The 26,436-nt window shown below is 43.9% G+C and overlaps 1 protein-coding gene across 1 annotated transcript in view; it reads right to left on the bottom strand.

The window, feature by feature from the left end:
• Nucleotides 1-2,362: 2,362 nt before the first annotated feature.
• Nucleotides 2,363-26,436, bottom strand: part of LOC311123285 (osteoclast stimulatory transmembrane protein-like) — a 40,323-nt gene continuing 16,249 nt past the window's right edge. Inside the window, exons 4-11 of the mRNA XM_084197545.1 lie at nt 15,337-15,449; nt 13,255-13,426; nt 12,573-12,667; nt 12,197-12,295; nt 11,766-11,977; nt 4,329-4,489; nt 2,699-2,828; nt 2,363-2,564 (exon numbers count right to left, since the gene is read on the bottom strand). Coding sequence (XP_084053671.1) covers nt 2,703-2,828; nt 4,329-4,489; nt 11,766-11,977; nt 12,197-12,295; nt 12,573-12,667; nt 13,255-13,426; nt 15,337-15,449 — 978 coding nt within the window. The 3' untranslated portion in view covers nt 2,363-2,564; nt 2,699-2,702. The remainder of the gene's footprint in view (nt 2,565-2,698; nt 2,829-4,328; nt 4,490-11,765; nt 11,978-12,196; nt 12,296-12,572; nt 12,668-13,254; nt 13,427-15,336; nt 15,450-26,436) is intronic.

The raw sequence follows: 26,436 nt of genomic DNA on the forward strand, positions 1-26,436 counted from the left end.
ACCCCCTTTCAGAGCTCCTTCTACCAGCAGTGAACCCTAGCTAACCCCCTTTCAGAGCTCCTTCTACCAGCAGTGAACCCTAGCTAACCCCCTTTCAGAGCTCCTTCTATTTGCAGTGAACCCTAGCTAACCCCCTTTCAGAGCTCCTTCTATCAGCAGTTAACAATAGTTAACCCCCTTTCAGAGCTCCTTCTATCAGAAGTGAACCCTAGCTAACCCCCTTTCAGAGCTCCTTCTATCAGCAGTGAACCCTAGCTAACCCCCTTTCAGAGCTCCTTCTATCAGCAGTGAACCCTAGCTAACCCACTTTCAGAGCTCCTTCTACCAGCAGTGAAACCTAGCTAACCCCCTTTCAGAGATCCTGTCAGCAGTGAACCCTAGGTAACCCCCTTTCAGAGCTCCTATCAGCAGTGAACCCTAGCTAACCCCCTTCAGAGCTCCTATCAGCGGTGAACCATAGCTAACCCCCTTTCAGAGCTCCTTCTATCAGCAGTGAACCCTAGCTAACCCCCTTTCAGTGCTCCTATCAGCAGTGAACCCTAGCTAACCCCCTTCAGAGCTCCTATCAGCGGTGAACCATAGCTAACCCCCTTTCAGAGCTCCTTCTATCAGCAGTGAACCCTAGCTAACCCCCTTTCAGAGCTCCTTCTATCAGCAGTGAACCCTAGCTAACCCCCTTTCAGATCTCCTATCAGCAGTGAACCCTAGCTAACCCCCTTTCAGATCTCCTATCAGCAGTGAACCCTAGCTAACCCCCTTTCGGAGCTCCTTCTATTAGAAGTGAACCCTAGCTAACCCCCTTTCAGAGCTCCTTCTATCAGCAGTGAACCCTAGCTAACCCCCTTTCAGAGCTCCTATCAGAAGTGAACCTTAGCTAACCCCCTTTCAGAGCTCCTTCTATCAGCAGTGAACCCTAGCTAACCCCCTTTCAGAGCTCCTTCTATCAGCAGTGAACCCTATCTAACCCACTTTCAGTGCTCCTTCTACCAGCAGTGAACCCTAGCTAACACCCTTTCAGAGATCCTGTCAGCAGTGAACCCTAGGTAACCCCTTTTCAGAGCTCCTATCAGCAGTGAACCCTAGCTAACCCCCTTCAGAGCTCCTATCAGCAGTGAACCATAGCTAACCCCCTTTCAGAGCTCCTTCTATCAGCAGTGAACCCTAGCTAACCCCCTTTCAGAGCTCCTTCTATCAGCAGTGAACCCTAGCTAACCCCCATTCAGAGCTCCTATCAGCAGTGAACCCTAGCTAACCCCCTTTCAGAGCTCCTTCTATCAGCAGTGAACCCTAGCTAACCCCCTTTCAGATCTCCTATCAGCAGTGAACCCTAGCTAACCCCCTTTCAGATCTCCTATCAGCAGTGAACCCTAGCTAACCCCCTTTCGGAGCTCCTTCTATTAGCAGTGAACCCTAGCTAACCCCCTTTCAGAGCTCCTTCTATCAGCAGTGAACCCTAGCTAACCCCCTTTCAGAGCTCCTATCAGCAGTGAACCCTAGCTAACCCCCTTTCAGAGCTCCTTCTATCAGCAGTGAACCCTAGCTAACCCCCTTCAGAGCTCCTATCAGCAGTGAACCCTAGCTAACCCCCTTTCAGAGCTCCTTCTATCAGCAGTGAACCCTAGCTAACCCCCTTTCAGAGCTCCTATCAGCAGTGAACCCTAGCTAACCCCCTTTCAGAGCTCCTATCAGCAGTGAACCCTAGCTAACCCCCTTTCAGAGCTCCTTCTTTTAGCAGTGAACCCAAGCTAACCCCCTTTCAGAGCTCCTTCTTTTAGCAGTGAACCCTAGCTAACCCCCTTTCGGAGCTCCTTCTATCAGCAGTGAACCCTAGCTAACCCCCTTCAGAGCTCCTATCAGCAGTGAACCCTAGCTAACCCCCTTTCGGAGCTCCTATCAGCAAGGTATTAGAATGTCAAGTGATATAGCATTCTCTGAATGTGTCCCAAATAGCACCCTATTCCCTATATAGTTTACCACTATTGACTATAGTGCCTCTGGAACAATCGACTGAACTGCTCCTGAACTGTAATTATTTTCTCCCACAGTGTAGTGATTAATATGTTTTATAAATAACTGGTCCTTTCTGGTGTAGTGATTAATATGTTTTATAAATAACTGGTCCTTTTTGGTGTAGTGATTAATATGTTTTATAAGTAACTGGTCAGTGTACTTGGTCCGGGTATTTCCGGTCAGTGTACTTGTGGATGGTTACATTGAACACAGAGTCAGATGGATAGGTTATATTGATTTTAATTAGATTTAAAGTTAATTATCTTATTCACATGATTGATTGATTGATTAACGTACAGTATATGTTTGATTGATTCATGTATATGATTGATTGATGGATTAATGTGTACGATTAATTTATTAATGTATATGATTGATTGATCGATCGATTGATTATTGTATACGATTGATCGACATTGATCTAAACAATGATCAGCACAAATGTTGATACACCAATCTATAAAATCTAGAACGCAGATGATCTTGTTAATTTCCAGTCAACATTGTCATTCATCTTGTTCCTGAGGTGAACGGTCTGTTTCTCCTTCCAGTGTCTGTAAAGTAGATTTCAATTTGACTTACTGTATCATAATCACATTATTGATTCATTTATTTATTGATTGATTGATCTAAAGAATGGACATCATATAAAGACATGAAATAACCAAAAAATAACAGTTCCATTCACCGATCTACGAAATGTTTCCCTCATCCTCCATCTTTGATAGAATCTTGTCCCGGAGGTACAGGGCCCGTTCCTCCTCTCTGTCTCTGTAGAAGGAGGAGCAGATCTTCCTCCTGATCCTCCTGGAGAACACCTGACATAATAAGGTAATAATATGATACATGGAATTTAGCAGAAGCTTTTCTCCAACAGACAGTCTCAAATGGGTGGCAGCAGGAATAATAACCTCTCACCTCTCACCTCTCACAGAATGATACCCACAACAACCTCTCACCTCTCCCAGAATGATACCCACAACAACCTCTCACCTCTCCCAGAATGATGCACACAACAACCTCTCACCTCTCCCAGAATGATACCCACAACAACCTCTCACCTCTCACAGAAGGATACCCACAACAACCTCTCACCTCTCACCTCTCCCAGAATGATACCCACAACAACCTCTCACCTCTCCCAGAATGATACCCACAACAACCTCTCACCTCTCACTTCTCACCTCTCCCAGAAGGATGCCCACAACAACCTCTCACCTCTCCCAGAACGATACCCACAACAACCTCTCACCTCTCACAGAAGGATACCCACAACAACCTCTCACCTCTCACCTCTCCCAGAAGGATACCCACAACAACCTCTCACCTCTCACTTCTCACCTCTCCCAGAATGATACCCACAACAACCTCTCACCTCTCCCAGAATGATACCCACAACAACCTCTCACCTCTCACTTCTCACCTCTCCCAGAAGGATACCCACAACAACCTCTCACCTCTCACTTCTCACCTCTCCCAGAATGATACCCACAACAACCTCTCACCTCTCCCAGAACGATACCCACAACAACCTCTCACCTCTCCCAGAAGGATACCCACAACAACCTCTCACCTCTCACCTCTCCCAGAAGGATACCCACAACAACCTCTCACCTCTCACCTCTCCCAGAATGATACCCACAACAACCTCTCACCTCTCACCTCTCACCTCTCCCAGAAGGATACCCACAACAACCTCTCACCTCTCACCTCTCCCAGAAGGATACCCACAACAACCTCTCACCTCTCACCTCTCACCTCTCCCAGAAGGATACCCACAACAACCTCTCACCTCTCACTTCTCACCTCTCCCAGAAGGATACCCACAACAACCTCTCACCTCTCACTTCTCACCTCTCCCAGAAGGATACCCACAACAACCTCTCACCTCTCACTTCTCACCTCTCCCAGAAGGATACCCACAACAACCTCTCACCTCTCACTTCTCACCTCTCCCAGAAGGATACCCACAACAACCTCTCACCTCTCACTTCTCACCTCTCCCAGAAGGATACCCACAACAACCTCTCACCTCTCACTTCTCACCTCTCCCAGAAGGATACCCACAACAACCTCTCACTTCTCACCTCTCCCAGAAGGATACCCACAACAACCTCTCACCTCTCACTTCTCACCTCTCCCAGAAGGATACCCACAACAACCTCTCACCTCTCACCTCTCACCTCTCCCAGAAGGATACCCACAACAACCTCTCACCTCTCACTTCTCACCTCTCCCAGAAGGATACCCACAACAACCTCTCACCTCTCCCAGAAGGATACCCACAACAACGTTGCCTACTGAGCTACATCTCTCACCTCTCCCAGAATCATGACCAGGGCAGTGAGGAAGAGGGCTGCGGTGGTTGAGAGGACTGACGGGTCTGGGGGGGACAGGTGGCCCACGCAGTCCGAGGGCAACAGCTGGATCACGTAGGGATACTTTTTCGTCATTTCAGCTACAGGGATGATAACAGCGACTGCAATCTAAAGAGAGAGACATGGAGGAGCTTTGTGGATGGTAACACAGCTGATACTGTTGATACAGGTCATGTAACCAGGCCATGTAACCAGGCCATGTAACCAGGTCATGTAACCAGGTCATGTAACCAGGTCATGTAACCAGGTCATGTAACCAGGTCATGTAACCAGGCCATGTAACCAGGTCATGTAACCAGGTCATGTAACCAGGCCATGTAACCAGGCCATGTAACCAGGCCATGTAACCAGGCCATGTAACCAGGCCATGTAACCAGGTCATGTAACCAGGTCATGTAACCAGGTCATGTAACCAGGCCATGTAACCAGGCCATGTAACCAGGCCATGTAACCAGGCCATGTAACCAGGCCATGTAACCAGGTCATGTAACCAGGTCATGTAACCAGGTCATGTAACCAGGCCATGTAACCAGGCCATGTAACCAGGTCATGTAACCAGGCCATGTAACCAGGTACTATATAGATCTAGAGATTTTCATTGAGGCTGGCATAAGACTTGAAGGTTTTGTTATATTTCTCAAGTTGTGATTGAATATCAAAATAAAATAAAATTGTATTTGTAAACAACAGGTATAGACTAACAGTGAAATGCTTACTAACTGGCCTTTCCCAACAATGCAGAGAGAAAAATAGAGAAATAATAGAAAAATAACAACACGAGGAATAAATCCACAATGAGTAACGATAACTTGGCTCTAAACATGGGTTACCAGGACCAGTAGCAGTACCGAGTCGATGTGCAGGGGTACGAGGTAATTGAGGTAGATACATGTATGTACATATAGGTAGGGATAAAGTGACTAGGCAACAGTAGCAGCAGCGTATGTGATGAGTCAAAAGGGTAAATGCAGATTGTCTGGGTAGCTATTGGTTAACTGTTTAACTAACTATTTTAGTCGTCTTATGGCTTGGGGGTAGAAGCTGTTCAGGGTCCTTTTGGTTCCAGACTTGGTGCATCGATACCACTTGCCGTGCGGTAGCAGAGAGAACAGTCTATGACTTGGGTGGCTGGAGTCTTTGACAATTTTTAGGGCTTTCCTCTGACAGCGCCCGGTATAGAGGTCCTGGATGGCAGGAAGCTTGGCCCCAGTGTGATGGTGCAGCTCTATAACTTTTTTGAGGATCTGACGGCCCTGGCACCACACGGCCAGGTCTCTGACCTCCTCACTATAGGCTGTCTCGTCGTTGTCGGGGATCAGGCCTACCACTGTTGTGTCATCGGCAATCTTAATGATGGTGTTGGAGTCGTGGCTCGCCATGCAGTCATGAGTGAACAGGGAGTACAGGAGGGGACTGAGCACGCACCCCTGAGGGGCCCCCGTATTGAGGAACAGCGTGGTGGATGTGTTGTTACCTACCCTTACCACCTGGGGGCGGCCCGTCAGGAAATCCAGGATCCAGTTGCAGAGGGAGGTGTTTAGTCCCAGGGTCCTAAGCTTAGTGATGAGCTTTGAGGGCACTATGGTGTTGAACGCTGAGCTGTAGTCAATGAATAGCATTCTCACATAGGTGTTCCTTTTGTCCAGGTGTGAAAGGGCAGTGTGGAGCGCAATAGAGATTGCATCATCTGTGGATCTGTTGGGGCGATATGCAAATTGGAGTGGGTCTAGTGTTTCTGGGATAATGGTGTTGATGTGAGCCATGACCAGCCTTTCAAAGCATTTCATAGCTACAGATGTGAGTGCTACGAGGTGATAGTAATTTAGATAGGTTACCTTGATGTTCTTGGGCACAGGGACTACGGTGGTCTGCTTGAAACATGTAGATATTACAGACTCGGACAGGGAGAGGTTGAAAATGTCAGTGAAGACACTTGCCAGTTGGTCAGCGCATGCTCTGAGTACACGTCCTGGTAATCCATCTGGCCCTATGAATGTTAACCTGTTTAAAGGTCTTACTCACATCGGCTACAGAGAGCGTGATCACCCAGTCGTCCGGAACAGTTGGTGCTCTCAATCATGGTTCAGTGTTGTTTGCCTCGAAGCGAGCATAAAAGGCATTTAGCTCATCTGGTAGGCTCGCGCCACTGGGCAGCTCACGGCTGGATTTCTCTTTGTAATCCGTGATAGTTTGCAAGCCCTGCCACATCCGACGAACATCAGAGCCGGCATAGTAGGATTCGATCTTCGATCTCGTCTGAGGTCATAGAAGGATTTCTTATAGGTGTCCGGATTAGTGTCTCGCTCCTTGAAAGCGGCAGCTCGAGCCTTTAGCTCAGTGCAGATGTTGCCTGTAATCCATGGCTTCTGGTTGGAATATGTACGTACGGTCAAAAGCATTGACACACTTCTTATTGTTTTAACTCTGTACTCCAGTGGTCACCAACCGATCGATCACCAAACATTTCTGTAAAAAACAACAATGATAAAGCCTTGCATTCCTATTGTTTTATTGCCGTAGGTTCACTTGATTCAGCAGCCATAGCGCCGGGAAGGCAACGTGTTCCCATTTTTAACCATTTCATGTTTCTGAAGGTAGAACTCGGCCTACCCGGCAGGCCCAGAGAGCAAATCAAGTGCCGCTGGCCAATCAGATCAATCATCTCCGATCACTGTGTCAGTTTTCTAGAGCCATAGACTGTAAAAGGAAACATTGAACACACAGCAAAGTTGATACTGTGATATTTCAAAATGTTTAAAATCATGAGTACAGAGAGACATTAATACAGAAAAGAGCTGCTGTATTTTGTAATTAAGTTTAGGTTTAAATTGTTATTCAGTACTGTCAACAATTTGTTCAACATTTTTATAAGCCATAAAATGTGCGTTCTCCCTACTTTCACTCACGCTACAGCCCTGCAGCTGCAATGAATGAGTATAGCAACGTTTTGAGTTGTTATTATTAGCGGCTTGTGTCTTTTTTTTTTTATATCGAGGAATATTTCACTTTCTCTGGTCATAGGAGTAACAAGGTGAATTGGTGCATGAGGCAGAAGTAATGCAGTAACGAGTGGCACCATCAGCTGGATGGTTTATGCAGCAGAGGGAGGGAGAGCAGAGGGACAGCCTCACCGCTGTTCCCCCTCCCTCCCCTCAGACTGACCATCAGATGCAGGCCATCAGTCCAGTAAAAAAAAAAGCAAATGATTTTTCTCAATCAGCTGTGCCTCACAAGTAGCACAACACATTGTCTATTACCAGTGTGATCATATACCATGCATATCGGGTGAACAGTTTAGAAATTACAGCACTTTTTGTACATAGTCCCCCAATTTTAGGCGACCAAAAGTATTCACTTACTGTATATGTGTATTATTAAAGTAGTCAAAAGTTTAGTATTTAGTCCCATGTTCCTAGCACGCAATGATTACATCAAGCTTGTGACTACAAACTTGTTGGATGCATTTGCTGTTTGTTTTGATATTTTGGGGGGTTGGACTCACTTTTATTGTAAATAAGAATAGAGTATGTTTCTAAACATTTCTACATTATTTAATGTGGATGCTACCACGATTACGGCCAGTCCTGAATTAATCGTGAATAATGATGAATGAGAAAAGTTACAGACGCATAAATATCATACCCCCAAGATATGCTAACCTCTCACCATTACAATAACAGGTGAGGTTAGCATTTTATATCATACCCCCCAAGATATGCTAACCTCTCACCATTACAATAACAGGGGAGGTTAGGGGGGTTTTGATATTTGTGCGTCTGTAACTTTCTCACTCATCATTATTTACGATTCATTCAGGACTATCCGTAATCGTGGTAGCATCCGTATCGATTCATTCAGGACTATCCGTAATCGTGGTAGCATCCGTATCGATTCATTCAGGACTATCCGTAGTATGAGCTCTTCACTGGTTCTTCCTGTTTGAGTTTTTGCTGCTTGTAAACAGGAATTAGGAAGATAGAGTTATTGTCAGATTTGCCAAATGGAGAGCGAGGGACAGCTTTGCATGCGTCTCTCTGTGTGGAGTAATGGTGATCTAGTTGCACAAGTGACATGCTGGTCAAAATTAGAGGGCGGATTTCAGTTTCCCTGCATTAATATCACCGGCCACTAGTAGTGCCACCTTTGGATGAGCATTTTCTTGTTTGCTTATGGCCTTATACAGCTCATTGAGTGCGGTCTTAGTGCCAGCATCGGTTTGTGGTGGTAAAGAGACAGCTAAATATAGATGAAAACTATCTTGGTAAATACATTTTTACACTACATTTTAGTCATTTAGCAGACGCTCTTATCCAGAGCGACTTACAGTTAGTGAATTTTTTTATTTTTTTTTATACTGGCCCCCCGTGGGAATCGAACCCACAACCCTGGCGTTGCAAACGCCATGCTCTATCAACTGAGCTACATCCCTGCCGGCCATTCCCTCCCCTACCCTGGGCCAATTGTGCACCGCCCATGAGTCTCCCGGTCGCGGCCGGCTACGACAGAGCCTGGATTCGAACCAGGATCTCTAGTGGCACAGTTAGCACTGCGATGCATAGTGCCTTAGACCACTGCCCCACTCAGGAGGCTAGTGTGGTCTGCAGCTTGTCATGAGATATTCTAACTCCCTTAACATTGAATCTACTGTATCACCTTCAGATGGAGTGAGATGGTAGTTCTGATTGAATATATTGACCTTCAGATGGAGTGAGATGGTAGTTCTGATTGAATCTACTGACCTTCAGATGGAGTGAGATGGTAGTTCTGATTGAATCTACTGTATCACCTTCAGATGGAGTGAGATGGTAGTTCTGATTGAATATACTGACCTTCAGATGGAGTGAGATGGTAGTTCTGATTGAATCTACTGTATCACCTTCAGATGGAGTGAGATGGTAGTTCCTCCGACGAACCATCAAACAGGCAAAGAGTCAATACAGGTCTAAGATTGAATCATACTACACTGGCTCTGACGCTCGTCGGATGTGGCAGGGCTTGAAAACTATTACAGACTACAAAGGGAAGCACAGCCGCGAGCTGCCCAGTGACACAAGCCTACCAGACGAGCTAAACCACTTCTATGCTCGCTTCGAGGCAAGCAACACTGAAGCATGCATGAGAGCACCAGCTGTTCCGGATGACTATGTGATCACGCTCTCCGTAGCCGATGTGAGTAAGACTTTTAAGCAGGTCAACATTCACAAGGCTGCAGGGCCAGACGGATTACCAGGACGTGTACTCCGAGCATGTGCTGACCAACTGGCAAGTGTCTTCACTGACATTTTCAACATGTCCCTGACTGAGTCTGTAATACCAACATGTTTCAAGCAGACCACCATAGTCCCCGTACCCAAGAACTCTAAGATAACCTGCCTAAATGACTACCGACCCGTAGCACTGACGTCTGTAGCCATGAAGTGCTTTGAAAGACTGGTCATGGCTCACATCAACAGCATAATCCCAGAAACCCTAGACCCACTCCAATTTGCATACCGCCCCAACAGATCCACAGATGATGCAATCTCTATCGCACTCCACACTGCCCTTTCCCACCTGGACAAGAGGAACACCTACGTGAGAATGCTATTCATTGACTACAGCTCAGCATTCAACACCATAGTGCCCTCTAAGCTCATCACTAAGCTAAGGATCCTGGGACTAAACACCTCCCTCTGCAACTGGATCCTGGACTTCCTGACGGGCCGCCCCCAGGTGGTAAGGGTAGGTAACAACACATCTGCCACACTGATCCTCAACACGGGGGCCCCTCAGGGGTGCGTGCTCAGTCCCCTCCTGTACTCTCTGTTCACCCATGACTGCATGGCCAGGCACGACCCCAACACCATCATTAAGTTTGCCGACGACACAACAGTGGTAGGCCTGATCACCGACAACGATGAAACAGCCTATAGGGAGGAGGTCAGAGATCTGGCCGTGTGGTGCCAGGACAACAACCTCTCCCTCAACGTGACCAAGACAAAGGAGATGATTGTGGACTACAGGAAAAAAAAGAGGACTGAGCACGCCCCCATTCTCATCGACGGGGCTGTAGTGGAACAGGTTGAGAGCTTCAAGTTCCTTGGTGTCCACATCACCAACGAACTATCATGGTCCAAACACACCAAGACAGTCGTGAAGAGGGCACGACAAAGCCTATTCCCCCTCAGGAGACTAAAAAGATTTGGCATGGGTCCTCAGATCATCAAAAAATTCTACAGCTGCACCATCGAGAGCATCCTGACTGGTTGCATCACCGCCTGGTATGGCAACTGCTTGGCCTCTGACCGCAAGGCACTACAGAGGGTAGTGCGTACGGCCCAGTACATCACTGGGGCAAAGCTCCCTGCCATCCAGGACCTCTATACCAGGCGGTGTCAGAGGAAGGCCCTCAAAATTGTCAAAGACTCCAGCCACCCTAGTCATAGACTGTTCTCTCTGCTACCGCACGGCAAGCGGTACCGGAGTGCCAAATCTAGGTCCAAAAGACTTCTCAACAGCTTCTACCCCCAAGCCATAAGACTCCTGAACAGCTAATCATGGCTACCCGGACTATTTGCACTGCCCCCCCACCCCATCCTTTTTACGCTGCTGCTACTCTGTTAAGTATTTATGCATAGTCACTTTAACTCTGCCCACATGTACATATTACCTCTACTACCTCAACTAGCCGGTGCCCCCGCACATTGACTCTGCAACGGTACCCCCCTGTATATATAGCCTCCCTACTGTCACTTTATTTTACTGTATATATAGCCTCCCTATTGTCACTTTATTTTACCTCTGCTCTTTTTTTCTCAACACTTTTTTTGTTGTTGTTTTATTCTTACTTTTTTTGTTTAAAATAAATGCACTGTTGGTTAAGGGCTGTAAGTAAGCATTTCACTGTAATGTCTGCACCTGTTGTATTCGGCGCATGTGACCAATAAAATTTGATTTGATTTGATTTGATTTGAATATATTGACCTTCAGATGGAGTGAGATGGTAGTTCTGATTGAATCTACTGTATCACCTTCAGATGGAGTGAGATGGTAGTTCTGATTGAATATATTGACCTTCAGATGGAGTGAGATGGTAGTTCTGATTGAATATATTGACCTTCAGATGGAGTGAGATGGTAGTTCTGATTGAATATATTGACCTTCAGATGGAGTGAGATGGTAGTTCTGATTGAATCTACTGACCTTCAGATGGAGTGAGATGGTAGTTCTGATTGAATAGTCCCATGTAGCTCAGTTGGTAGAGCATGGCGCTCGCAACGCCAGGGTTGTGGGTTCGTTTCCCACGGGGGGCCAGTATGAAAAATGTATGCACTCACTAACTGTAAGTCGCTCTGGATAAGAGCGTCTGCTAAATGACTTAAACGTAAATGAATATACTGACCCACAGATGGAGTGAGATGGCAGTGTGCACCCCAGGAATGTCCTGTGCCCAGCTCAGAAGCGTCTGCAAGACAGAGTAGATGAGATGGTCGAGCCCTAGGATCAGGGCACACACCAGGCAGTAGAAGCCCAGGATGGTGCCTTGCCACAGGCATTGTCTCAGCTCCCTCTGTGTCATCCTCCAGCCCCTGGTCCTCACCAGCCTCTTCCTGTAATCAATCAATCAAATGTACTTTATAAAGCCCTTTTTACATAAGCAGTTGGCACAAAGTGCTCTACAGATACCCAGGCTGGACCTGAAGAGGTCCAGGCTGGAAGGAAGAAACCTAGAGAGGAACCAGGCTCAGGCGGGTGGCCAGTCCTCTCTGTGGCCGTACTGGGTAGAGATTGAGAGTACATGTGACCATTAAGGCCAGATTGTTTCCCACCTGTAGGCCTCTGGGAGCTCCTCCACCCCCCGGGCCCTCAGTAACTCCTGTAGCCGGACCGTCTGACACACATTGTCATGCTTTAGGTCTGTGAGATACCTGAGGAAAAGAAGAGACCCTGCTCAACTCTAACTCCTCTTGTCTAGACAAGTAAAAAAAGGATGCTTGGAACCAGAAATCGATCACATCAAATATATTTTATAAATCCTTTTTTACATCAGCAGTTGTCACAAAGTGCTTTACAGACCTATGCCCAAAAGAGCAAGCCTCCCTAGAAGAAGGGGACCTTGGTAGGCAGGAACCTAGAAAGAAACCTAGAGAGGAACCAGGCTCAGGGGGGTGGCCAGTCCTCTTTAGGCTGTATGGGGTAGATTACCTGACCAGGTAACTGACAGAGCTCCCCAGCAGCATCAAGATGAAGAAGGGGGCGATGACCTTCTGGGCCACGTGGGCTGTGACTTCCACAGTATCCTGGGTAACAGAGTAAAGAATGTGCCTAAAGCTCACGCCACAGTTGGCTCAAAATGTCTCCAAAAGATTCCCATTTGGTTTTCAAGGAGGTCGGTCACGTGTGTTCGCGATCAGAGGACCACTGGTGAAGTGAAGCTGTTGGCAGCACACTGATGTTGGTTTCACCTGCAGCAGAATCGCGTTATTGAAAAAAACGAAGGCTGTTCTTAGGGCAGGCCTGCTTGTGACTAGATACTGTATGTTCAAATCGCATCGGGATCTTTTTTAGTTAACTCTGACAATAACCCTTTTCCTAACCTCAACCTAATTCTCCTAACCTGCTACGTTAATTATCCTAACCTTCTTTGTAAGTTCTCCTAACCTGCTATAAAAAGTCACTTCTGCTGTACTCCATCTAGTCAAAACCGGCAGGCCTGCCCGCAGAACTGGTTCCGAACCGGCAGGCCTGCCCGCAGAACAGGTTCCGAACCGGCAGGCCTGCCCGCAGAACAGGTTCCGAACCGGCAGGCCTGCCCGCAGAACAGGTTCCGAACCGGCAGGCCTGCCCGCAGAACAACGTGAGTTTCCAATAACACGATACACCTTACCTGCATGGCTGTGAACTGAGCCTTCAGTCTGGCCAGGGCGGGTCTGTTACCACTAAACATCTCCTGGAAATTCAATTTCAGATCGATATGGTCGCTGTTCACAATGTCCGGTAGGGTTCTGAAGAAACCCTTCATGTCCTGTATCCAGGATGGCAGGATTCTCTCGGCGGTACTGTGGGAGGTATTTAAAAGTGTGTTACCCAGAGTCACATTTATTTATTTTCCATGATATAGCACACAATATTTTACATAGAGCTGGTTCTTAAAGAGTTTAGTCTGCTTCTTGATTAAATAATGTCTGGGGATGTCACGACTTCCTCCGAAGCTGCCTCCCCTCCTTGTTCGGGCAGGCTTCGTCACCGGCCTTCTAGCCACTGCCGCTCCATATCTCATCATTCCATTAGTCTTGTCTTGTCAATTACACACACCTGGTTCATATTCCCCTCATTAGACCGCGACTGGGAGACCCATGGGACGGCGCACAATTGGCCCAGGGTATGGGAGGGAATGGCCGGCAGGGATGTAGCTCAGTTGGTAGAGCATGGCATTTGCAATGCTAGGGTTGTGAGTTCGATTCCCATGAGGGGCTAGTATGATTTTTTTATTTTTTATAATAATGTTACCTGTAAGCAGTACTCTGGATAAGAGTGTCTAAATGACTAAAATGTAAAATGTTGTCCCCAAACAATAAAGAAGAACTATTACTCCTTCAGGACCTTGTTTAATCTGGTAAATTCCAATGTGTTGTTTTCCATCATAGCCAGAAGAGGCTGGGTCGGTGCTAAAAATATGGATGCATTCATCTCGTTAGTGTGCTTGGGGTGTCCTCTTGTGGTCCTCTGTAGCTCAGCTGGTAGAGCACAACGCTTGTAACGCCAGGGTAGTGGGTTCGATCCCCGGGACCCACCCATACGTAAAAATTTATGCACACATGACTGTAAGTCGCTTTGGATAAAAGCATCTGCTAAATGGCATATTAGTAGTAGTATTATTATTATTATTACTATTACTATTACTATTACTATTATTATTATTATTATTGTTATTATTATTATTATTATTATTATTGTATTAGTATTAGTATTAGTATTATTATTATTATTATTATTAGTAGTATTAGTATTATTATTATTATTTGAACCACGTCCGCCTGCTGTACTGGTGCTTGTTGCCTCTCTAACATCAACTTTCAGTTAATAAATTCCTCAACATCACATGTAGGAGTGTGTCTGAGACAAATGTCAACAACAAAAAAAGGTCTACCAAATCAAAAACCTGATAAAAATGAATTGATATAAATGCTATAAGTACAGAAATGGTTTGCTCAGTGGGAAATTAATATCCAACTTGTCAGTGACAACTGTGTGGAGTTTGGCGTTGGTGATAGCAAAACATGTAATTCATTATATCTACATGTTTGTGAGAGTCTCAGATTTTCATAGATAGCTTTTAACAGTTTCAAACCATTCGGACTCTACACATGTTTTATAAAAAGACCCGGCCCCGTGCCCCTTCGGGTCCCCCGCTCTAGCTCAGCCCTCGTTAATCACACAGCCTAGTTGGTATCAACAGACCCGTCGCCAGACCTCAGTCTTAAGGGGGGCATATGAAATGCATGGGAGGGCAGGGCACAATATTATTAGCCTACAGTATGTATATTTAATTATAAATTCCCTCAAGTGGGGGGGGGGGGCACAAGCATTTTTGGGGGCGGGCCCGGCCCCCTATGGCCCGCCCATAGCGACGGCTGTGGGTATCAATAGATGCAGAAGAAATAGACGACTCCAATGGTACCAGCCAGAAGTCTGTCGCTCAAACACACAATGTTTAAATGGGGTCAGAAGTCCAAAACACTTCCATTAATATGAACATTGGTAATTGTAGTCCTATAACTAAACTACAAAGTCAGGTCCTACACATACTCTTCGCGTCCTTTTTGTCCTCGTCTCCTTCTCAAAACCCATTGGAGGAGAGGGTCAGAGGGGAGGGGAGCCCTTGATCGTGTCAACAGAGTGACTCACCTGTGGGAGGAGCACTTGATCATGTCAACGGAGCAGATAATCTGTGGGAGCAGTGGCTCACCTGTGGGAAGAGCACTTGATCATGTCAACGGAGCGGCTCAAGTTCCTGGTCATGTTGGGGATGCAGCTGGTTACCACGATTACCAGGGCGGTGGAGATGAGGATCTTCCTGCCCTGTTTGTAGGGTTGTAACGATGAAACCAGGGAGTACCGCCGTACCAGGAAGTACCACGGCAAGGAAACAAAACATGAAGACAGCCCTACTATTAGAAACACTACTAGTCTATCACAGTGTTCAACAAATGTATATTTGAGATTCTTCAAATAGCCACCCTTTGCCTTGATGACAGCTTTGCAGACTCATGGCATTCTCTTAACCAGCTTCACGAGGTAGTCACCTGGAATGCATTTCAATTAACAGATGTTGATGTTAACTTCTTAAAAGTAAATTTGTGGAATTTCCTTCCTTCTTAATGCATTTGAGCCAATCAGTTGTGTTGTGACAAGGTAGGGGGGGGTATACAGAAGATAGCCCTATTTGGTAAAATACCAAGTCCATATTATGGCAAGAACTAGAGCAGGGGTGTCAAACTCATTTTAGCTCAGGGGCCACATGGAGGAAAATCTATTCCCAAGTGGGCCGGACCGGAAAAATCATGGTATATATAACTTAAAAACAACAACTTCAGATTGTTTTCTTTGTTTTAATACGATCAACATACAACATAAAGCTGGAGCCTGAGGACAGTGTGTCCAAAATAGCACAACATCACTATTAATCATAAAACACGTCAAGTTTATTTGAAAATTCTAAAGAAAAAGAACACACAAACACACAATGCCTCAGTGATTAACAGAACTGTTTCACAGATCACAGAACTATATCAGGGTGTCATTTCTCAGGCAGAAATGTAGATAAAAATAATGAAATCCTGTTCCCCAAACAAGTGCAAGAACCACAGAGTCAAGAATAGGTTAAATATACAAATAAAATAAAATCAATTAAAAACAATAGCACATCAACATAAAAACATATAAACATAAAGCTGGAGCCCGAGGACAGTGTCCAAAAGCACAACATCACTATTAATCATAAAACACCTCAAGTTATTTGAAAGTTCTGAGGACAAAGAACACACAAACACACAATGCCTCAGTGATTAACAGAACTGTTTCACAGATCACAGAACTATATCAGGGTGTCATTTCTCAGGCAGAAATGTAGATAAAAATAATGAAATCCTGTTCCCCAAACAAGTGCAAGAACCACAGAGTCAAGAATAGGTTAAATATACAAATAAAATAAAATCAATTAAAAACAATAGCACATCAACATAAAAACATATAAACATAAATCTGAAAGCGTTGCTCAAACTCCCGTAACAGTCCCGTTATTTTATCTTTGAACCGCTTCATGTCTGCCACATGTTGGGTCGCGCACACATTTTTCAGACAGGGGAAGTGAGCTGCATCACCACCGGGAAGTTGCGTCTCCCACAATGACAGCTTCAACTTGAAAGAACGTATGCTGTCATAATACTGCGTGACAACTTTGTTGCGCCCTTGCAGCTGTTTGTTCAAGTTATTCAGGTGCTCTGTAACATCCACCATAAATGCAAGGTCCTGCATCCATTCTGCGGAATGAAATTCTAACACTGGTTTGCCCTTTTCTTCCATGAACTGTTCAATTTCTTCTCGTAAATCAAAGAAACGCCTCAGCACAGCACCTCGGCTTAACCATCTTACCTCAGTGTGGTATGGCAGGCCATAGATGAGGTCTTTCTCTCCGAGAAGGCTGTCAAACTGATGGTGATTCAGGCTTCTGGATCGGATGAAATTAACAGTTTGGATGACCACCTTCATGACGTTATCCATCTTTAATGACTTGCAACACAAAGCCTCCTGGTGCAAAATACAGTGAAAAGTCAAAAAATCACGTCCTCCATTTGCAGATTGCACTTTCTCTCTGAACTTTGTCACAACGCCTGCTTTTTTCCCGATCATTGAGGGCACACCATCTGTAGCCAGGCTGACACTGCGGGACCAGTCCACTCCGACCCTGTCCAGCGCGCCGACGAGTGCGGTAAAAATATCAGCTGCTGTCGTTGTATCTGTCATCGGCACCAACTCCACGAACTCCTCGGTGACGGTCAATGTGTCATCAACTCCGCGGATGAAAATGGCCAGTTGTGCAACATCTGTAATGTCCGTGCTTTCATCAATTGCAACCGAAAACGCAATAAATGACTTTACTTTTTGCTTCAACTGGCTGTCCAAATCCACTGAAAGATCGGAAATCCTGTCTGCAACTGTGTTTCTTGTCAGGCTGATATTTGCAAAAGCCTGCCGCTTTTCAGGGCACACAATCTCCGCTGCCTTCATCATGCATGTTTTGACAAATTCACCCTCACTAAATGGTTTTGAAGCCACTGCGATTTCATTAGCAATGAGGTAGCTAGCTTTCACTGCAGCGTCACTGATGTCTCGGCTGTGAGTAAACACAGACTGCTGTTTCTTCAGACCTGCCAACAGTTCATTCACCTTCTCTCATCTCCGCTGTCCTTGAAAGTTGTCATATTTGTCGGCATGAAGACTCACATAGTGGCGACGAAGGTTATATTCTTTCAGCATAAATAGGATGACCATTTTTCTTGGAACACTCTGCACTCTGCGTCCACTTTTCTATTTTTTGACAGAGACATATTGGGGCAATGAGGGTGCCAAATCACATAATGTTAAAAGTAGAAGCCGTAATAAATATCGCGGGCAAAACAAAGTAGCTCATTGGCTGCACGTGCTTGACCTACTTGCTCTGCCCCGGTATAAACAGTTTGCTTGCTTAACACAATTGCTATTGCGCCATCCAGTGGACCCAATTGGAACAGCAGTTTATTTTATTGAAAAATTGCAGCGCATTTTTATACTTTACAAAATTATTATTAATTTTTTTGTATTTTTTTTGTATTTTTATTTTTTTCAAAATCATCTCGCAGGCCGGATTAAACCCGTTTGTGGGCCTAATCCGGCCCGCGGGCCGGACTTTTGACACCCCTGAACTAGAGGATACGTTTATTACCAGCCTCAGAAATTGCAACCTAAATAAATCAAATCAAATCAAATTGTATTTGTCACATACACGTGTTTAGCAGATGTTATTGCAGGTGTAGCGAAATGCTTGTGATTCTAGCTCCGACAGTGCAGTAATATCTAACAAGTAATATCTAACAATTTCACAACATATACCCAATGCACACAAATCATGCTAGTTAACAGTCTGATGGCCTTGAGATAGAAGCTGTTTTTCAGTCTCTCTGCCCCAGCTTTGATGCACCTGTACTGACCTCGCCTTCTGGATGATAGCGGGGTGAACAGGCAGTGGCTCGGGTGGTTGATGTCCTTGATGATCTTTTTGGCCTTCCTGTGACATCGGGTGCTGTAGGTGTCCTGGAGGGCGGGTAGTTTGCCCCAGGTAATGTGTTGGGCAGACCGCACCACCCTCTGGAGAGCCCTGCGGTTATGGGCGGTACAGTTGCCGTACCAGGCGGTGATACAGCCCGACAGGATGCTCTAAATTGTGCATCTGTAAAAGTTTGTGAGGGTTTTAGGTGCCAAGCCAAATTTCTTCAGCCTCCTGAGGTTGAAGATGCTCTGTTGCGCCTTCTTCACCACACTGTCTACGTGGGTGGACCATTTCAGTTTGTCAGTGATGTGCACGCCAAGGAACTTGAAGCTTTCCACCTTCTCCACTGCGGTCCCGTCGATGTGGATAGGGGGGTGCACCCTCTGCTGTTTCCTGAAGTCCACGATCATCTCCTTTGTTTTGTTGATTTTGAGTGAGAAGTTATTTTCCTGGCACCACACTCCCAGAGCCCTCACCTCCTCCCTGTAGGCTGTCTCATCATTGTTGGTAATCAGGCCTACTACTGTTGTGTCGTCTGCAAACTTGATGATTGAGTTAGAGGCGTGCTTGGCCATGCAGTCAAGGGTGAACAGGGAGTACAGGAGGGGGCTGAGCACGCACCCTTGTGGGGCCCCAGTGTTGAGGATCAGCGAAGTGGAGATGTTGTTTCCTACCTTCACCACCTGGGGGCGGCCCGTCAGGAAGTCCAGGACCCAGTTGCACAGGCCGGGGTTCAGACCCAGGACCCCGAGCTTAATGATGAGCTTGGAAGGTACTATGGTGTTGAATGCTGAGCTGTAGTCAATGAACAGCATTCTTACATACAGTTGAAGTCGGAAGTTTACATACACTTCGGTTGGAGTCATTAAAACTCGTTTTTCAACCACTCCACAAATTTCTTGTTAACAAACTATGGTTTTGGCAAGTTGGTTAGGACATCTACTTTGTGCATGACACAAGTAATTTTTCCAGCAATTGTTTACAGACAGATTGTTTCACTTATAATTCACTGTATCACAATTCCAGTAGGTCAGAAGTTTACATACACTAAGTTGACTGTGCCTTTAAACAGCTTGGAAAATTACAGAAAAGAATGTCATGGCTTTAGAAGCTTCTGATAGGCTAATTGACATCATTTGAGTCAATTGGAGGTGTACCTGTGGATGTATTTCAAGGCCTACCTTCAAACTCAGTGCCTCTTTGCTTGACATCATGGGAAAATCAAAATAAATCAGCCAATAGTAGACCTCCACAAGTCTGGTTCATCCTTGGGAGCAATTTCCAAACGCCTGAAGGTGCCACGTTCATCTGTACAAACAATAGTATGCAAGTATAAACACCATGGGACCATACAGCCGTCATACCGCTCAGGAAGGAGACGCATTCTGTCTCCTAGAGATGAACGTACTTTGGTGCGAAAAGTGCAAATCAATCCCAGAACAACAGCAAAGGACCGTGTGAAGATGCTGGAGGAAACAGGTACAAAAGTATCTATATCCACAGTAAAACTAGTCCTATATCGACATAACCTGAAAGGCCGCTCAGCAAGGAAGAAACCACTGCTCCAAAACCGCCATTAAGCCAGACTACGGTTTGCAACTGCACATGGGGACAAAGATCGTACTTTTTGGAGAAATGTTCTCTGGTCTGATGAAACAAAAATAGAACTGTTTGGCCATAATGACCATCATTATGTTTGGAGGAAAAAGGGGGTTGCTTGCAAGCCGAAGAACACCATCCCAACCGTGAAGCACGGGGGTGGCAGCATCATGCTGTGGGGGTGCTTTGCTGCAGAAGGGATTGGTGCACTTCACAAAATAGATGGCATCATGAGGAAGGAAAATGATGTGGATATATTGAAGCAACATCTCAAAACATCAGTCAGGAAGTTAAAGCCTGGTCGCAAATGGGTCTTCCAAATGGACAATGACCCCAAGCATACTTCCAAAGTTGTGGCAAAATGGCTTAAGGACAACAAATTCAAGGTATTGGAGTGACCATCACAAAGCCCTGACCTCAATCCTATAGAACATTTGTGGGAAGAACTGAAAAAGCGTGTGCGAGCAAGGAGGCCTACAAACCTGACTCAGTTACACCAGCTCTGTCAGGAGGAATGGGCCAATATTCACCCAACTTATTGTGGGAAGCTTGTGGAAGGCTACCCGAAATGTTGAACCAAGTTAAACAATTTAAAGGCAATGCTACCAAATACTAATTGAGTGTATGTAAACTTCTGACCCACTGGGAATGTGATGAAAAAAATAAAAGCTGAAATAAATCATTCTCTCTACTATTATTCTGACATTTCACATTCTTAAAATAAAGTGGTGATCCTAACTGACCTAAGACAGGGGATGTTTACTTGGATTAAATGTCAGGAATTGTGAAAAACTGAGTTTAAATGTATTTGGCTAAGGTGTATGTAAACTTCCAACTTCAACTGTAGGTATTCCTCTTGTCCAGGTGGGATAGGGCAGTGTGCAGTTTGATGCCGATTGCATCGTCTGTGGATCTATTGGGGTGGTAAGCAAATTGAAGTGGGTCTAGGGTGACAGGTAAGGTAGAAGTGATATGATCCTTGACTAGTCTCTCAAAGCACTTCATGATGACAGAGGTGAGTGCTACGGGGCAATAGTCATTTAGTTCAGTTACTTTTGCTTTCTTGGGTACAGGAACAATGGTGGCCATCTTGAAGTATGTGGGGACACCAGACTGGGATAGGGAGAGATTGAATATGTCCATAAACACACCAGCCAGCTGGTCTGAACATGCTCTGAGGACGGGGCTAGGGATGCTGTCTGGGCCGGCAGCCTTGCGGGGGTTAACATAACGTTCACGGAGAAGGAGAGACCACAGTCCTTGGTAGTGGGCCGCGTCAGTGGCACTGTGTTATCCTCAAAGCGGGCGAAGAAGGTGTTTAGCTTGTCTGGAAGCGAGACGTCGGTGTCAGCGGTGTAGCTGGTTTTCCTTTTGTAGTCCGTGATTGTCTGTAGACCCTGCCACATACGTCTCGTGTCTGAGCCGTTGAATTGCGACTCCACTTTGTCTCTGTACTGACGTTTTGCCAGTTTAATTGCCTTGCGGAGTGAGTAGCTACACTGTTTGTATTCTGCCATATTCCCAGTCACCTCCAATTTGGACTCCAGACCAAAGGATACATTTCCACTGGCCTAATGTCCATTGCTCGTGTTACTTTTTATTTTTTATTTTTTATTTTTTATTTGTATTTATTTATTTATTATTATTATTATTATTATTATTATTATTATTATTAATTTTTTCTGTAGACATATACATACACATACATATCCTTAAAAAAATATATATATATATATTCCCCTTTATTACTTTCCAACCCCACCACCCTTTCCCTACTTGGAGTAAACTAGTGAACAACAATGCTTAGGCCTCTACTTCCAGCTTATACATACTATCTACATTTTATGGACACAGTCAATTTTACAATAATTATATTTTGTTTGTTTTTACTCCTGAACTTCCTCTACCCTCAACCTCTCCGATCGTTTTCATGATGTCCATCCGGTTTGCTTCTATATGCCATATCTTTCTAACTGTGCTCTTTCACAAAAGCTCCCAACCTACAACCTATATACTTATTATGGACACAGTATGCTTACATTATTAGTTATCTTGTTATTACTTGTTGTTAGTTGTTATTAGTCCCATCCTTCAATTCCTTTCAACACCTCCCATCTATCTTTTAACACCATCCATATAGGATTTCTATTTGCCATATATATTTCAACTGTACTGTGATGTCTTACAAAAGTTCTGAACCTTTCTATTCTCATTGTTTCTACAGATTGTGAATTGAAAATAAACATTTTTGCTAAAAGTATTATTATGTTATTGATCGATTGACTATGACTTTTCAGATCACCCAATAATGCTATCTGCAAGGTTAGCTCCAGGTAAATATTGCAATCCTTTAGCCATTCCTGGACCTGTGTCCAAAAACAAGCTACAAATGGACAGTACCAAAACAAATGATCTAATGATTCTGTCTCTTCGCAGCAAAATCTGCAGAGCTGGGAAGATTGTATCCCCCATATAAATAACATTCTATTGGTAGCAAGAATTTTATATAATAATTTAAATTGAATTATTCTATGTTTTGAATCCGGTGTCGTTTTGCGTATCAGTTCATAAACACTATGCCATGGGATCGGTACGTCAAAAATCTCTTCCCAACTATTTTGCAATCTATATGGGACGGCTGTCAATCCTTTGGTCCTTAAATGAAACTGATATACTTTTTTATTTATCACAGTTTTCCTTAACCAATTATGTTCTTTAATGCAAAGCCGACAGACAAACTTTCTCCCCCTTCCACTTTCCTCTTCCATTTTTGCGGTAAGGCTGCAATTATTTGGTTGTAATTTTGGGTAGAGCAGACATTTCCATATGTTTTTGTTAGCTGCATAACTCCACCAGTCCTACCGATGATATCATTTATGAAGATTATACCTTTTTTTTTTTTTTTTGTAAAAAAAAAAGGGTTTTTGTCAATTAGTATATTTGAGTTTAACCACAATATTTGTTGCATTATTTGTTCTGTCGTTTCTGGAGGATTAAATTGAAATTGCAACAAACTTTCTATGGCTTGTTTTAGACATAGTGATATTTGGGAGATTATTTCCTTTTCAAATAACTGAAAGTGAGAGGTTGTAATCTGAATAAAGGGAAAAGGGACATTCTTGAACATTGGGTGAGACAATCTTACTCATTTGCTAGAGAACCAGTTCGGATTTAAGTATAACTTTTGTATGACTGAAGCTTTAAGTGATAGGTCTAATGCTTTAATATTTAATAATTTCTATCCTCCGAATTCATATTAATTATAGAAATAGGCCCGTTTAATTTTGTCTGGCTTGCTGTTCCAAATAAAATGGAATATTTTTTTCTCATATAATTTAATAAAACTGTTCGCTAGGTGTAGGAAAGACCATAAGCAAATAGGTAAACTGGGATAATACTAAAGAGTTAATCAGGGTGATTTTTTCACAAATTGACAGGTGTTTCCCTTTCCATGGTAGCAAGATCTTATCTATTTTTGCTAACTTTCTATTAAAATGTATTGGAGTGAGATCATTTATTTCATATGTATTCCGAGTATATCCACATCACCATAAGACCATTTTATTGGTAAACTACATGTAATATAAAAATTATATTTTATAGTGATCCAATACGTAATATAATACATTTGTCATCATGTGGTTGTAATCCAGAGAGGTTAGAAAATGTATCTAGATCCTCTATGAGGCTGGGGAGGGATTCTAGTTGTGGACTTAAAAGAAAACATGAATCATCAGCGTACAATGACACCTTTGTTTTTAAGCCCTGGATTTCTAATCCCCTGATATTATTGTTGGATCTGATTTTAATAGCTAACATCTCGATGGCCACAATAAATAGATATGCCGATAGTGGACAACCTTGTTTCACTCCTCTTGACGGTTTAAAACTTTCTGAGAAATAGCCATTATTTACTATTTTACACCTAGGGTTACTATACATGATTTTGACCCATTTTATAAGAGATTCTCCAAAATTGAAATGCTCCAGGCATTTATATATAAACCCCAGTCGTACTTTATCAAATGCCTTTTCGAAGTCTGCTATGAATAGCAGGCCTGGTTTCCCAGATTTTCCATAGTGTTCTATTGTTTCCAATACTTGCCTTATATTATCTCCAATGTATCTTCCATGTAAAAAACCTGTCTGATTAGAATGAATAATATCCGACAATACCTTTTTAATTCTATGCGCTATACATTTTGCTAGAATTTTTGCATCACAACACTGATGTGTAAGGGGCCTCCAATTTTTTTAATGGACTGGATCTTTATATTTTCCACTTGTATCCTGTTTCAGTAATAATGAGATAAGACCTTCTTCTTGAGTGTCAGATAATCTACCATTTACATAGGAGTGGTTAAAACATGCTAATAACGGTCCTCTTAGTATATCAAAAAAGGTTTGGTATACCTCGACTGGTATGCCATCCAACCCTGGAGTTTTCCCGGACTTCAAGTCTTTAATTGCATCCAGAAGTTCCTCCTCTGTAATTTCACCTTCACATGAGTCTTTCTGTATGGCTGTTAATGTTAAATTATCAATTTTAAAAAATCTCAACAATTAGCTTCAGTTAGAGAAGATGGAGGCAACTGAAACGAAAACATATGCTGAAAGTACTTTGTTTCCTCCTTCAAAATATAATTTGGTGAATGTTGCTCGTGTTTCTTGGCCCAAGCAGGTCTCTTCTTCTTATTGGTGTCATTTAGTAGTGGTTTCCTTGCAGCAATTCGACCATGAAGGCGAATTGAACTCTGGTTCACAGAGTTCAAGTCACAGACACATCTCAACATCAACTGTTCAGAGGGGACTGTGTGAATCAGGAATTCATGGTCGAATTGCTGCAAAGAAACCACTACTAAAGGACACCAATAATAAGAAGAGACCTGCTTGGGCCAAGAAACACGAGCAATGGACATTAGACCGGTGGAAATGTATCCTTTGGTCTGGAGTCCAAATTGGAGATTGATGGTTCCAACTGCCGTGTCTTTGTGAGACGCTGTGTGGGTGAACGGATGATCTCTGCATGTGTAGTTCCCACCGTAAAGCATGGAGGAGGAGGTGTTATGGTGTGGGGGTGCTTTTCTGGTGAAACTGTCTGTGATTTATTTAGAATTCAAGACACACTTAACCAGCATGGCTATCACAGCATTCTGCAGTGATACGCCATCCCATCTGGTTTGGGCTTAGTGGGACTATCATTTCTTTTTCAACAGGACAATGACCCAACACACATTCAGGCTGTGTAAGGGCTATTTTACCATGGAGATGGAGAGTGATGGAGTGCTGCATCAGATGACCTGGCCTCCACAATCCCCTGACCTCAACCCAATTGAGATGGTTTGGGATTAGTCAGACTGCATAGAGAAGGAAAAGCAGCCAACAAGTGCTTAGCATATGTGGGAACTCCTTCAAGACTGTTGGAAAAGCATTCCAGGTGAAGCTGATTGAGAGAATGCCAAGAGTGTGCAAAGCTGTCATCAAGGCAAAGGGTGGCTATTTGAAGATTCTCAAATATAAAATAGATTTTGATTTGTTTAACACTTTTTTGTTTACTACATGATTCCACATGTGTTATTTCATTGTTTTGATGTCTTAACTATTATTCTACAATGTAAAAATAGTAAAAATAAAGAAGAACCCTTCAATGAGTAGGTGTGTCCAAACCTTGGACTGGTAGTATATAAGGAATGTATATGTTAGGGGTCAAGGAAGTGGAAAGAGGAACTAGGTGTGTGGAAAGTTACTGAGTGCAAGTTACTGTGAGCGAAAAGTCCTGTTGACTAAGGTGAACAGGAGATCACTGATAAACATCACTGAGCAGTGACTGTATAAAGAGGAACTGCTTTAGGCAGTATCTGCAAACAGATACCAGTTCTGAGAAGTTACACACCTAATCGGATTTAAGTATAACTTTTGTATGACTGAAGCTTTTAGTGATAGGTCTAATGCTTTAATATTTAATAATTTCTATCCTCCGAATTCATATTAATTATAGAAATAGGCCCGTTTAATTTTGTCTGGCTTGCTGTTCCAAATAAAATGGAATATTTTTTTCTCATATAATTTAATAAAACTGTTCGCTAGGTGTAGGAAAGACCATAAGCAAATAGGTAAACTGGGATAATACTAAAGAGTTAATCAGGGTGATTTTTTCACAAA

Source organism: Coregonus lavaretus (assembly GCF_964263955.1).
Source record: "Coregonus lavaretus genome assembly, contig: HAP1_SCAFFOLD_482, whole genome shotgun sequence".
Lineage (NCBI taxonomy): Eukaryota > Metazoa > Chordata > Actinopteri > Salmoniformes > Salmonidae > Coregonus > Coregonus lavaretus.